Here is a 13,682-nt window from a genome sequence, read left to right as displayed (position 1 = left end):
ACGGCTGTTTTCCTTGCAGGTCGAGTACACCAGAGCCGCAAAACGTAATGAGAGAGTCGGAAAAAAAAAGGGTAAGGGAAGGGGGAAAAGCGGAAGAAACTCATATACAATACTGCAAATTAATTTTTCAACAGGGACGATGTTGATTACTGGTACTTGTAGCCGTAATTATTTGATATTAGTGCTGTGATAATTGAATTATTTAAAGGATTCATTACACGTATGATGAGTTTGCCTTCCCCGCGTTAACTGTCTGCAGATTTCTTTCCCTTTCTTCTAACAGCGTGTGCGAGACTAAACAATATCTATTCTCTGTATATTAAGATTGATTTTATTTCGGAGCGACCACCCCCATGGCGAGAAAGAGAAGAGCGTAAACTTAATATATGTTGAGCAACCCAACTCCAGAAACGCAATAAAAGTTAAAATCTCCCCTACGGTTTTTTAATTATGATATTAGATCAGGAAGAAGGATGGTGGGGATTTATCGCTCCGACTGTTCGGTGCGGATCTGCCCGGGTTGGTTGTTTTTATGTAAAAACATGGGTAGTCAAAAAGGCTCCATGCTGTTCGCCTTCATCTCTCCCCGCGAAATACCGCTGGCTTTGCTGCTAATGCTCGTGCGATCTCTGACGCCGTTATCAGAGTGAAATATCTGAGATATTACGATAGGCTGCGTTGCGTAATTTTTTTTCCCCCGCGCGTCTCTTTGTATAATGCTCCTCTCCCAGCAGGTGGAATTTTAAAACCCGGAGGCTTTTTGCTCGTGTGTGTGTGTGTGAGAGAGAGAGAGAGCAGCGCCTGCGGATGAACTTTATCCCTTGCTGCTGGGAATGACTTTGGGGTGGTTTTGCAAAGCGATGGGTTCGGGGTGGGGGGTGAGGAGGGGGGATGCGGGGAGATGGGGCTGCGTTGATCCCTTTTAGAAACAGGGGAAGGGGTTGGGTTGTGTTCTGCTTTGCTTTCCTCCCCTTCCAATACGAATAAAAAAATAATGATAAATAAAGGGGGGAGAAGGGGGGGGAGGAATGCGTCCTCTCTCCCGCTTCAGGTCGGTATTTGCTCTGCTGGACCTTTTTTTTTGGGGGGGTGGGGGTGGTCGTAGTGGGGAGACGACGTGTCCTGAAGGCTCAGCGCTTTCCTGAGAGATGCGCCCGCTGCAAAATAACGTGAGATGATGGGGGGGTGGGGGGGAGAGGCGTCCCCGGCAGCAAATGTCCCCGCTCAAGGTTGTTGTCGGAAGGTGTCTGGCCGTCTGGCTCGGGATTTGCATAGGTACGGGCTGTGCAGAGGGGCCGCGCACACAGCAGCTCGGAGGGAGGGGTGGGGGCCGGCAGCACACGGGACATTGCCCCCAGCTCCTTTATTTTAAGCCCGATTCGCTCCGGGCAGGTTTGGGACTGGGCTGAGCTGGAGATGCTCGCACCAGGCCAGAGAGATCGCGGTGCAGCCCGGGCTGGAATCCATCGCCTAAAGCGGCACCGTTCACCCCCATCCGCCTCCCCCCCCCTCACCCCCCACGCATTTCGTGGGGTTATTGTCTTATTTGAGGGCACCAAGCTCTTCCTAACACCTTGTGCTCGCTTCCAAGCTCGCTGGTGTGCAACTGGAGCAGCCAGACAATAGGATTTGCAGACACAACTTGGAGCTTGCAACTGTAGTTATCTATGCTAATTACAGGGTGTCTGACAGAAACATAATAAATGTAAAGGGAGAAGTATAGAAATATGTTTCTCCAGGCGGTATACAGTTCGCCTCTCTGGGTTCAGGCTTGTTTTCTCGCTCTTCTTTTCATTTTCTTCGCTGGGAATTTTTTTTACCCTTCCCTTGACCCGCATTGAATATCACACCCAAAACCGAGCTAACCTGGAATGCCTCAGCGTGAGGCTTCGCTGCTGCTCGGGAACATCTGCAGCGGACTTCGTCTGGGGGAGACCTGAAATTTGGGGGGGAAAGGAAAAGGGCACCATGACACACTTAAAGAAATTGTTCAGAGCTTTAATTGCACCTCGGAATTTATTGTCTATTACCCGTACCTCCAACACTGGAGAGACAGGAATTCTTAGCAACAGACAGAGGGGGTGAGGGGGGAGTGTGTGTGGGGGGGGGGGGGGGTGGCGGGGGAAGCACTTAAGCAGGTAAAAAACTCCTGCAGTGGGGTTTTAGCCGAGAGCTGAATGCCTCCGTCTCCCACTTTGGGTCGGATTGAGGTTTTCGCGTCGATGGGAGCGCGAGTTCCTCCTCTCTGTTGTTGTCCCGAAGAGCTTTTCCTCTGTGAGATCTCGTAAGGAGCGCTGAATAAATATGATTTTCAAATAGCCGAAGAATTTAGGAGGGAGGGGGTGGGTGGAAGAGTGGGAAAGGCAGAGCCCGGAGCCTGCAGTTGCGCTGCTGCAGGGAGAACGGGTAGTATCTGGCCTGAAATTAATCTTTCCCCATATTTATTTACTTTAAGAGACAATCCTGGAATAAATAGAGGCATCTGGAGGACCAAGAAATATTTTTGCTGCCTCTTCAGAGAGTCTGCTTTGGATTCACTCTGTCTATTGTGTGCAATTCCACCCCCACCCCCCCTCTTCCCCTTTATTTTTTTTTTTTAATAGCAGAAAAGGAACAAAAGAAAGAGAGAAAGAACTTGGGCAGGCAGAAGAGGAGAGGAAGGGAGTGGGAAAAGGACAAAGCGGGGGGAAGAAGGGAGCTCCGGCGCTGCTGAGGGCTGAGATGCAGCGGGAGCTGGAAGTTGGCTGCAGCTGACTTCGCTTTCTCGTGGGGAGAGATCGGAGCTCAGCACCGCCCTTCCCGCTCCGCACGGCCGGAGGTGTTCTGGGGTGGGGGGGGGGGGGGTGGGGGGGGGAGGACGACGGAGCGGCGAGAAAACAGCGATTTTTTTCTTTATTCCGACCTTGACAGTGTTAATTGAACACGGGGGATGAGGTTGTGCTCTTTTTTTCTTCCTTCTCTCCCTCCCCCCCACCCTCCCCCAACCCCACACACCTCCCCCGTGTCTGTACGCCTGTGTGTGTGTGTGTGTGTGTGTGTGTGTGTGTGTGCCTGCTCGGAGGTCCGTCTGTCTGTCCGTCCGTCCTCCCGTGTGTCCGTCCGCCCGTCGGTGTCTGCTCGGCCCCCGGCTCCGCGGTGCCCTGGGCGGGATGCAGCCGTGGGAGAGCCGGCCTGCAGCTCCAGCACTCCCCCACCGACCCCTGGTTGCTGGGGGCTGCGGGCTGTCTTTTCCCTACCCCCAATTTTCCACCATCCACCCTCACTCCCCCCACCCCCTAAAAAAAAAAAAGATAATTTAAAAGCAAGAAAATCCAAGAAATCAGTGTCACCTCATCGCAGTAAGCTCTCCAATAGGGTTTTATTCTCCCTCCCCTCTTCTGGCTTTTATTTATTAGGATTATTTTTTTGTCTCCGCTCCTTCCAATCAGGGGAGAATCGCTCAAAGTGAAAGCAAAAGCAAAAGGTTTGGATGGGAGAGGAGAGGGAGAGGAGGAGAAGAGGAGAGGGAGAGGAGAGGGAGAGGAGAGGGAGAGGAGAGGGATGCACCGCGCTGAGCACACAGCACTGTCCGGGAGCGGGCGGACATGGGAAGGAGCATTCAGCCCCGAAAAGGTGTCAGAAGTCAATGGCTCAGACAAAGGCTCCGTCTTCCGTAACTTCCTCATTTGCCAGGAGAGATTAATTCTTAATCTCCTTCTTTTTTTTTTTTTCCTTATTTTTTTTTTCCTCCACCGGGAAATAAAAAATAAAATGAAATAAAAGATAAGATTCCTACGGCGCGTGGGCTGCCAGCGTTAGTTTTGCTCCGTGCCACCAAGTTCCTTCCCCCTGCAGATTGAAAAGAGGAGGTGAGAGGCAAAGCTGTGATTGTGCCTGGGAAGGGACCCGGGGGTTCACCATCATTTCGAGAAGAGATCATCTCCCCCCTCCTGAGAGTAACCGGAGCTTTTGCGGAGCACAAACGCTGCGAGATAACCTTGCAGGAGCTGAACGCGATGGCAAGGCGTGCTGTAATTGCGGTGCGGATCTTTGCTCGTGCTTCTGCCAGGAGGAATGCTCGGGATCGCGCAGCCTCTGCCCGATCTACTTTGATTCGCGTAACTTTGCGCGCAGCCACGAGGGATGGCTTCGTGTCGAGACGAGCGCGGAAGGAGAGCGTTTCGCGTGGGGGTTCGCGTCGTGGTTTGGGATTCCGCAGCGGAGAGGGGAGAGGACGCAGTGTGAACCCGTAGTTTGCTGTAAGGTGAAGCGTCTCCATCTCCGCCTCGTCCTGCTCCATGCACTCCCCGAATGGAAGGGGTTTGTACGGCAATCGCGACCGTTTCTCGCGTGTGTGTGCGTGTGTGCGTGTGTGCAGAGCCCGCGACGATGCGGGGAGCGGAGCTCTCCGTGCGCTGGAGGTTTCCGTGTAAATAAAAGAGATCTTCCCCAGATATGTTCGCCTTTGTGTGCCACCACCAAAACGCCCCATCCACGGCTCATTCCGTGACCTTGCCTGCTCGCACGAAGCCTCCAAAAACTGCTGCTCCTCATTAGGGCTGTGCTGCTCGGGTAATTTCTGCTCGTTTTGCGGTTCGCCTGTGGTATCCTCTGACATATTTCTCCCCCGGAAAACGTCCCCACTGACTCCCAGTGCTCCCCCCACGCTCAGCCCTTTCTCCCTCCTTCTCCCTCTGCCCCTTTCTCTTCCCCTTCTGCACATACACACAACCCTTCTTTGTAAGGATTACTCCCAGATATTCCACCAAAGTGGGAGAGCCGGGCTGCTTTCTGCCCACGTCACTCCCTGCACCTCACCACCTTCGCACCGTAACTATATTTTAATACGGGAATAGATCAAAGAGCGACGAGCACACAGATATGCGTGTACGTGTGTACGTACATATGCTTTATTTTCTTTTCTTTTATTTTTTTTTTCTCGCGAACATAAAAGTAACCGTCGCTGGAGAGTTGTGATTGACAGATAAATGGGTCTCGATAAAGGCCGAAGAAGACAGCCTGCTCCTGCAGGAATATTCCCCTTTAAGGGCTCCCATAAAGCAGGGGGCTTAGAAAGGAGCGAGGGGGAAATTCTGCGGCTGAGAGAGTGGGTGACCCTTCTCGAATTTGGCACACCACGAATCCCACCCCAAACATCCCTCCCGTCGGGGTTTTGTTTGCAAACCTTCCCCACGTCCTCCGAGGTGGGGGGGGACCCCACTTCCAGGGGCAGCGCGGTGCAGTGAAGGGCAGCGTTATGGGGTTGGCTCAGCTGAGGTTCGTGACTTTGGGGGGGGGGGGGGGACCGGGGAAGGGGAGGGGGCTCTCCTGGCAGCCCCACTCCCCGCCTGTCCGTCTCCGGGTCTGCTGGGTTCGCTCACGCTCGAATTTCCCCTGCAACTTGCTGAGAAAAAGGAAAGAGTGAATAATGAAACGCGTTTCTGTCCCGGGGGTGCGTGGGTCCCGAGGTGGGGAACGCCGCTCACCGGGGACGCTCTGCCCACGCGGTGCCCCTCTGTCCCTGGGGGGAACGCGGGGGGGGAAGGAGAGGGGCATCGCCACCGCTTTCTGAGCCCCCACGTTTTCTTCCTCTTGCAAACGTTGCCCGTTTCTCTCTCTCCCCCACCGCGTCACCCCAGCCCTATAAAACCCGAGGTGATGAATAGCCCTGGGGAGCCCAGACAATCAGGCTTATGATTTTGTGTGTGTGTGTGTGTGTTGTTTGGGTTCTCAAAAAAAGAAAGGAGGAAAGAAAGAAAGAAAGAGAGAGAGAGAGAGAGAGAGAGAGGTCCTTTTTGGGGGGATATCTTTTCTTTTTCTCTCTTTCTTCGCAGAGAAATCGCCCAACTCCATTCTTTCAGCCCCCAATGGGCGTGAGCCACGTACCTACCTGTCTTTCCTTACAAAGGAAAGCTTATCCTCCCCACACGCAGCCAGGGCATCCCCGAGGTTCGTTTGTTTGTTTGGTTGCTTGCTTTTTTAAGCGCTCCCAACTCTCTCCCATCGATTTAGCGCGAAAGGAGAAAAAAAGGAAAGAAAAGTTGCGCTTGAAAAAAAAAAAAAAAGAAAGGAAAAAAAAAGAAAAAAGAAAAAAAAAACCCACACCACCACCACAGCACAAAAATAAAACCCGGGGAGGAAGAAGAGGAGCGCAGCCGTGTGCCAAGCACCCCGCGCTGCTCTCTCTCCCCCAACGCTTCTCCCCCGTCCGCGCGGCACAAACTCAGCGCCGCAGTTTTTATTTAACGAACGACACGTTTATGAACAATCAAACGATCCTCGTAAAAATTTTATTGAAGGACATAAAAACATCCCCGGCCGTCCGCTCTGTCGCCGGATAACGCGGCTCTCTCAGCGCCAGAGCTGCTGCCGCTCTGTCTGTCTGTCTACCCCCCCACCCCCCGGCCCCCCCCCTTCCTCCCCTTTTATTATTTTTTGGTAGTGCTGCTGTTATGATTTCCCCTTCCTCTCTTTTCGGAGGTGCTCCTCATATCCCTGTAAGTGGTCTTTTTCTTTTTCTTTTTTTTCCCTCCGGAAAACCTTTTTATTTTTATTATTATTGTTATTATTATTATTACTAGTGAGAGCAGGAATAGATGCGCCCGTGAACCCCCCCATCCCCCACGCGCACACACACACACTCCCCCGAGATTTCTCAGACACCGCTGCTTTAAAAAAAAAGAAAAAAAAAAAAACAAAAAGAAAAAAAAATAAGAAAAATACATTAAAAAAAAAAAAAGAGAGAGAAATCAATAAAACCACGGCGAGAAAAGGTCCACATGCGCTCGGGATGAGGAATCCCACCCCAGCGAGGGGCTGCGGGACCCCCCAACTCCGGGACACTTCTCCCCCTCTCTCTTTTCCTCCCCATCTCCCACCTCCCTCCCGTCTCTCGCAGCCCCAGAAGCCGCAGGATCGGAGGACAGAGACAAATTACGTCAGGAAATAGTTCCTGCTCTCCCTTCCCCCGCTGCCTTCCAGCTCCCCGGCCCCGGCCCCGCCGTGCCCGGCCCGGGGCGGCTCAGCCCCCGCCTCCCCCGCTCCGACGGCTCCGGAGCTTTGAGCGAAGGGCAGCGGTTCGCCCGGGCGCTATTAAAAAAAGACCTGCGGATTGATCCACGCTATATTTTTGGGTAAATACAATCACGTGAGGGCGGGCAGCCAATGGCAAACTGGGAAAGGCTGAAAAAATAATTACCTGCCCTGATTGTTCTATGAGAAGATAAAAAGTACACATACAGTTCATACAATAATCTTATGAATGTAAAAGAGGGGGAACCATGTCGGCTTCTGGCCCCATAAGCAACTACTATGTAGACTCCTTGATAAGCCACGAAAACGAAGAGCTCTTGGCCTCCAGGTTCCCCACCACTGCCTCCCACCCGGCTGCTGCCAGACCTTCAGGATTAGTCCCGGACTGTGCCGACTTTCCTTCGTGCAGTTTCGCCCCCAAGCCGGCCGTTTTTACGACCTCCTGGGCTCCCGTCCATTCCCAGTCGTCCGTGGGCTACCACCACCCGTACGGCCCCCAGGCTCCCGTGGGGGCCGAGCCCAGGTACATGCGGACTTGGCTCGAGCCCCTCGCCGGGGCCGTCTCGTTCCCGGCCTTCGCTCCCGGTGCCGCCCGCCCCTACGGCCTCAAACCCGACGCCTTTCCCGGGAGACGCGCGGAGTGCGGCCCCGCGGACGGGCGCGGCTTCGCGGACTACATGTACGCGGCTCCCGGGGAGCTGAGAGACAGAGCAGCGCAGACAATTCCTTCCCCGGAGTCCGAAGCCATCGCTTCCAGCAAACACAAAGAAGAAAAGCACGAATTAGACCCTAGTAAGTCGAAGTCATTCTTGTTTACAACCGGGGAGGCATTACAGCTTCCAGGACCGTACTCAATAAAATGAAATTACCTTAGAGAGAGAGAGAGAGAGAGAGGGAGAGAGGGAGAGACAGCCCGACCCTAAAACTCCAGATATGCGGGAAGATCTGGGGGTTTGAGAGTCCGCCTCGCACAGCCCCGCAGCGGAGAGCTGCACTTTGTCCGGGGGCATTTCGGCTTATTTTATCATCGGCGTTATCATTTCCCACCCCCACCCCCCAATTATTATTATTGTTATTATTATTTATTTCTATTTATTTATTTATTTGCGAAGGGGTGCTTGGACTCATCACCTTCCGCCGGGGATGGGGGTAGGAGTTGGAGGGAGGGGGGTGGATGAGGTGGGGAATTAAAAAATAAAAGGCAGAGGGAGTGCGTGTGCTGGGGCAGGGGGAAGGATCCTCTCTTTGCACGGATTTCCACTCCCAACGCGGGAGGACGGGGCTGTAGTTGTCTCCCCTCAGGCTGGAGGGGAAGAGGGGAACGTGTTGCTGGGGGGGGGGGGTTTAGGGGGTTGGGAGGGGATGGAAGAAATGCTGAGGTGCCTTTTAGATGAAAGGAGGGGGAAAAAAAGGGGGGGGGGAACAATAAAAAAGAGGAAGCTCTTTTATCTGTCTGAAAAATCAAGAGGAGCTGCTGCACCCGTGCAATTGTTCCTAAAATACCCTTAGCACGTGGGAATAAAGGAAAAGGTGGGTGCCCCCGAGGGGGGGGAGCGGGGGGCGGGGGGGAGATGAGGAGGGAAGGAGTGAAGAGGAAAATTGGCGGAGCGATGGCACTGAGTGAGCGGGGCGGGCGGTGGGGGGCACGGGGCAGCGGGCGCAGGACATCAGGACATTGGACCATACACTTGAAGAACCTTCTGTAGCCCCAGAGAGAGAGGGAGGGAAAAAAAAACATCCCCCACGAAACCTTGAACACGGCTTGGGGGGGAGGAAAGAGGAAGGGGGGGGGGAGGACAGCGTTAGGGTTAGGTAAACCCCGGCACCTCCAGCCCAACAGCGGGGACCCGGCGCTGCCCCAAACCGTGGAGGACCCGGGTTGTGGGGCTGGAGGTGGTGGTGGTGTGTTGTGTGTGTCCGTGGTGGGGGGGGGGGGGAGGCTGGGGGGGGTGGAGAGGAAAGACACGAGGATGCTCCGTGTGTGACTGCACCTCCCGGCCTAACTTTGGGCTGAAAAAGGCGATTTCCGAGAGCTGAGCCGGGTGTCAGCCCGTGGCAGCACCGCTGCGCCTGCGGAGCTCGGAGTGAAGGTGGAAATGCACCTCTGCTGATGACCCCCCTCGCGCGTACACACGGTGGATCAAGAAAAAAAAAAGGGATAAAATAAAACAGAAGCAGAGGAGGGGGGAGGAATAAAAAGCAGGAATCGGGGTGGGGGAAACTCGGATTTTCGCTGGCAGGCTGAGTGAGAAGGGAAAGCGGTGCAGAAAGAGAGAAAACCCTTCTCCTCCCCGCAACGTGCGGGGTCCTGGGGGGCGAGAAAAGAGGAGCTGGGACGTCTCGCGTGTCACCTCCGAGATATTGCAGGAATAAACCGGACTTTCCAGGTCCTCCGGAGCTTCCAGGGAAAGCAGCGCAGAGCTGAGGCTGTAAAAAGAGTTTATGGGCCTATGAAATGGTGGGAATTTTGAGTTTTTATGACTACGTCCTTAGATCACCGCGAGCAGCAGTCGGGTGGGTGATTATTATTTTAAGCCCCATCGCCGCGGTTTTTATCCAGCGAAACTTCTTTTTTTTTCTTACGTGAGAACGGCGGCAAAAGGAAAGGAAATGGCCCCTCCAAAATAAACAGATTAAACTCTTCTGAAGGTCACTTGAAATATTTAGGTAAGGTCTGCTAATTAAACAGGTCTCTTTCTGCGGACGCAGCATAGCGTGGAGTGGGGGCCTGGGGGTAGGGGGGGGTGGGGGCAGAGAGGCAGCGGTATGCATTGCTTTTTATCCCCCCCCCTCTCCCCCCCAACCCGAAAACACACAACGCACACCGAAAAAAATATCTTCTTTCTCAGACAACCCCGTCGCAAATTGGATTCACGCGCGTTCAACGAGGAAGAAAAGATGTCCGTACACAAAGTATCAGACCCTGGAACTGGAAAAAGAGTTTTTATTCAATATGTACCTCACACGGGACCGGAGGTACGAAGTAGCCCGAGTCCTTAACCTCACGGAACGCCAAGTCAAAATCTGGTTTCAGAACAGGCGAATGAAAATGAAGAAAATGAATAAAGAGAAAACCGATAAAGAACAGCAATAAAAGTTGGCGAGGAGAAACGAGGGCGGATGGAGAAAAAAAAAAAAAAGGAGAAAAAAAAAAGGAGGAAAAAAAAAAAGAAAAAAAAGGAAAAGAAAAATAAAAGAAAAGAAGGAAAAAAAAGGCAAAGAGGAAAAAAAAAAAAGTCTGTTTTCTGGGGGGGCTGAAATGTTTCTGACGTTGAATGTGCGGATGGATGTTTAAGAGGTAGAGCAGCAGTTTTGGGACTCGACTCTTTTCTAAAACGCGACTGAATAAAAGAGAAAGATGCGCTGGGGGTGGGGGGGGGTTGTTTTCTCTTCCTTTCTTCCTCCCCCCCCCCGCCCCCCTCCTCTTTTATTTTTTAGTTTTTTGTCCTCCTCACGAAACGACCACGAGAAGTACTTGAATTTATTATTAATAATAATTTCTTTTAGTATTTTATTTCCCTAAGTTAAACGGATTTCAGTGTTGTTTTTTTTTTTTTTTATTTCGTAATTCCGCGAGCGAAATATTTTATAGAAAAGAAAAAAGAAAAAAAAGAGGAAAAAAAGGAAAAAAAAGAAAAAAGAAAAAAAAAGAAAGAGAGAGAGAGGAAACAGAGAAAGAAAAGAGACCGGAGGGAATACGGCTCCATGATGTCCTGTCACGGTGGTGAACGTTTCTGCTGTACTCATTTGTGTATTTCATTCTCGTCTCGGAACCGTTCTGTAATATTGTTATGTTCGCTATTGTAGAGCAGCTCTGTAAATATACCAAACGTCGCGGGGTTGAGGGGTTGGGGGGGGGCGGGGGGGCGGGAGAAGGGAGGAGGGGTGGAAAAAAAATAATTGGGGTCGGGGGGTGGGGGAAATGAAAGAAAAAAGGGGGGAAAAAAATCGGTCTCGGTATGGAGGTGTCTTTTTCTTTCCGTGGGGCGGACACGGGCATCCCACGGGCGGAGGGGAGTGGGGCTCGGTGCCTCCTTCCCCCGCACCGCCCTATTTCACAGCCCCATAATAAAAGGCGCTGAGGTAAGGGTTCTCCGTGCCATCCATTTTTAGATGGGGATAATGAATTGTACTAATTTATGGCCCCTGGGGCAATCGAAGTATATGTTAAAAAAAAAAAAAAGGGAGTGTGTGTCGGGGGGGGGGGTTGGGGGGGGAATGTGGGTGCTGGGATGAGAGGAGGTGGCAGCTGCCGTCCGCTCGGGGGGAGATGTGCCATAGAGAGGCGTGCTGGGAGAAAGGTGCCCAGGAGGAGGGGGGGGGGGAAATGAGAAGGGATGAAATGAAACAGACGTCTGTCCGAAAAAATAATTAATAATGCTAATAATTCAATGGAAGAGTTCGGCTGAGGAGGGAGGGGAGAGCGAGGAAGGGCGCAGTAAAGGGGGGGGGGGGTGCGATGATGGGGGGTATATTGAGAGGGGGTGAATTAATAGGGGGTACGTTCGTAGGGGTACGCTGTTAGGGGGTAAATTCAGAGGGAGATAAACTAATGGTGGGATAAAGAAGGAGGGGGGGGAAGGGAAGAAAGAAGGGGGTGAAGAAATAGAGGGATTAAGAAATGAATGGTGGCGATGCGGCAGCGTGGAAATTCCGGGCGAAAAAAAAAAGACAGAGTGTGTGTCCCCCCCCCCGTCCCCACCCCAGCCCTCCCTCGGCCCTCGGCGGGAAGGAGAATAAAAAAAAAATAATAATAAATTCAATGGAAATAAAATAGAATTAAAAATAAAAACGCGAAGATTTGGGGGGGGGAATCAAAGGCTGTTGGGTGCGGGAAAGTGGAAGCGGAGCTGCGGGGTTTGTGCGGGGGGGGGGGGAAGCTCTGTGGTCGCTTTCCGGGCGGCTGAACGAGGAACGAGAGTCGGGAGGTTGGATAAAAAACGAGCAGCGAGGGATGTTTAATCATAAGGACTTGTTATAGGTCCCTTTCTTTAATGAAATGAGTGGAGCGGCGTTTTAATCTTCCTAATCAGAAGCAGATCGGGGCAGCGAGAAACGCTTGTCGCCCTCGTCCCGGTTCCTCTGAAATTAATAATAATAACAATAATAATAATAAAAAATCTGGAAGCGATTACTTCTGTGCCGATCTCATAAAATATAGCTCTTTCATATTTCTTCCTTTGGCGTCCCTCTCCCGGCCCTGATTTGTGTCCGCGCGTTTTAGCGGGTCCCCCCCCCATCCCCCCCTCCCTCCACCGCCTTTTATTTTTGTCGCCGTTCGGGGACAGCGCACCGCGGTGCGGAGAGGGGACATCCCCGGAGCGGGGGACGTTTGGAGCCCGTTTACAATCCCCGTTTTGTGCGGGGTCCGCTCGGAAACCCTTTAAGGAGCGCAGTGAAGTGGTCAGGTTGGAAAACATTTTAGCGGTGGGAAGATTTATGGACCAAAAGGGAAAAAAAAAGAGAGAAAGAACATGAAGGAGGAGGTGGAGGGGAAGGGGGAGGGGGGGGGGGAATCTCTCGGCCTCGTGTCAATTCATTTTTTATTACGGTTATCATTATTATTATTATTGTCGTTATTTCTACCCACCCCGCGTCTCTGCCTGCCTTCATCCCTGCTCGGATAAAGGAGGAGATCCGCAGGTTTGAGCCGCTCGCCCATCTCCTCTTGGCGAGCAGGGGGAGATCGCCCGGCTTTATCGCTATTAATTAAAGAGAAAATCCCAATCATCGCTCGGACGGGACTTCGGAGGCACTTTCGGAGCCGGCTCTCTGGAGGGGCTTGTCAGGAGCGTTTAGCGATGTTGAAAAGCCGTGATGTATGGAAGTTCATTTTGGTTCATTCAAACGGATCCCATCTCCTGCAGCAGGCCCCCCCCCCCTCTTCTCCTTTCCCTTCCCCCCCTCCCCCCCCCCTCCCTCCGCCGCAGCCCCGGTCCCATTAGGGCAGCGCAGGAGATGCCCCTTTGTCTGCACCGGGGCTTTCTTTTGTTGGTGGTGGGTTGGGTTGGGTTAAAATCGTGCCGCAGTTTTAGTTCATGTGCAAGGCCCCCGCTCTCCTCACCCCCGTGCGGGGCTGCACCAGTTATAAAATGCCATTTGGCGCTGCTGGGAATTGGCGCAGCCATTGAATTTCTCCTCCACCGCAGCCCTCGCCTCCTCCAAGCGAGGTAAACCACCCCCCCCCCCCAACCCCGACACCCCCCCGTCCCCGGTACGGCTCGAAATAAATGAGAATTATACAGAGCGAGAGAGGGAAAAAAAATGATAATAAAATGATAAAAAACAGAGCGAGCGGACGGCGCACGCATTGTGCTCTCCCCGGCAGTGGGAAAATCCAGAGGGGTCGGGATGTGCGAAAATGCGGCGTTTTCTGTCGAAATTCACCCGTTTCGAAATAGAAATCACCGTTAAAAAGGCTCCGATTTCTACCCAAACTCCCCGATTTCGGGCCAAACTCTGGGACTGTCCGTCAAAACGCTGCGATTTTCGGTCAGAAAGCCGCGATTTTGGGGCCCAGAGCTCCGATTTCGGTATTCGTGGGAGGGGGGGGGGGGAAGAGTGGTACACAGCCATTGTGGAGGGTGGGAGTGTGTGTGTGTGTGTAGGGGGGGGCTGGGAAGGAGCACACTGCTTTCAGCGCCGGGAGGAGGGAAAGATGCTCTGATGGC

At 52.7% G+C, this 13,682-nt stretch overlaps 1 protein-coding gene across 1 annotated transcript; it reads left to right on the top strand.

Moving 5' to 3' along the window:
- Positions 1 to 6,728: 6,728 nt before the first annotated feature.
- On the top strand, positions 6,729 to 10,130 carry HOXC9 (homeobox C9). Its single transcript, XM_065731601.1, has 2 exons — positions 6,729 to 7,803; positions 9,861 to 10,130. Exons 1-2 carry the CDS (start codon positions 7,260 to 7,262, stop codon positions 10,103 to 10,105), a joined length of 789 nt encoding a protein of 262 aa, XP_065587673.1. The 5' UTR covers positions 6,729 to 7,259; the 3' UTR covers positions 10,106 to 10,130.
- Positions 10,131 to 13,682: the final 3,552 nt, after the last annotated feature.

The sequence above is a fragment of the Cyrtonyx montezumae genome, unplaced genomic scaffold (genome assembly GCF_038088225.1).
Source record: "Cyrtonyx montezumae isolate F1298 unplaced genomic scaffold, pur_monq_1.0 scaffold_142, whole genome shotgun sequence".
NCBI lineage: Eukaryota > Metazoa > Chordata > Aves > Galliformes > Odontophoridae > Cyrtonyx > Cyrtonyx montezumae.
This window is presented reverse-complemented; position numbering and strand designations above follow the sequence as displayed.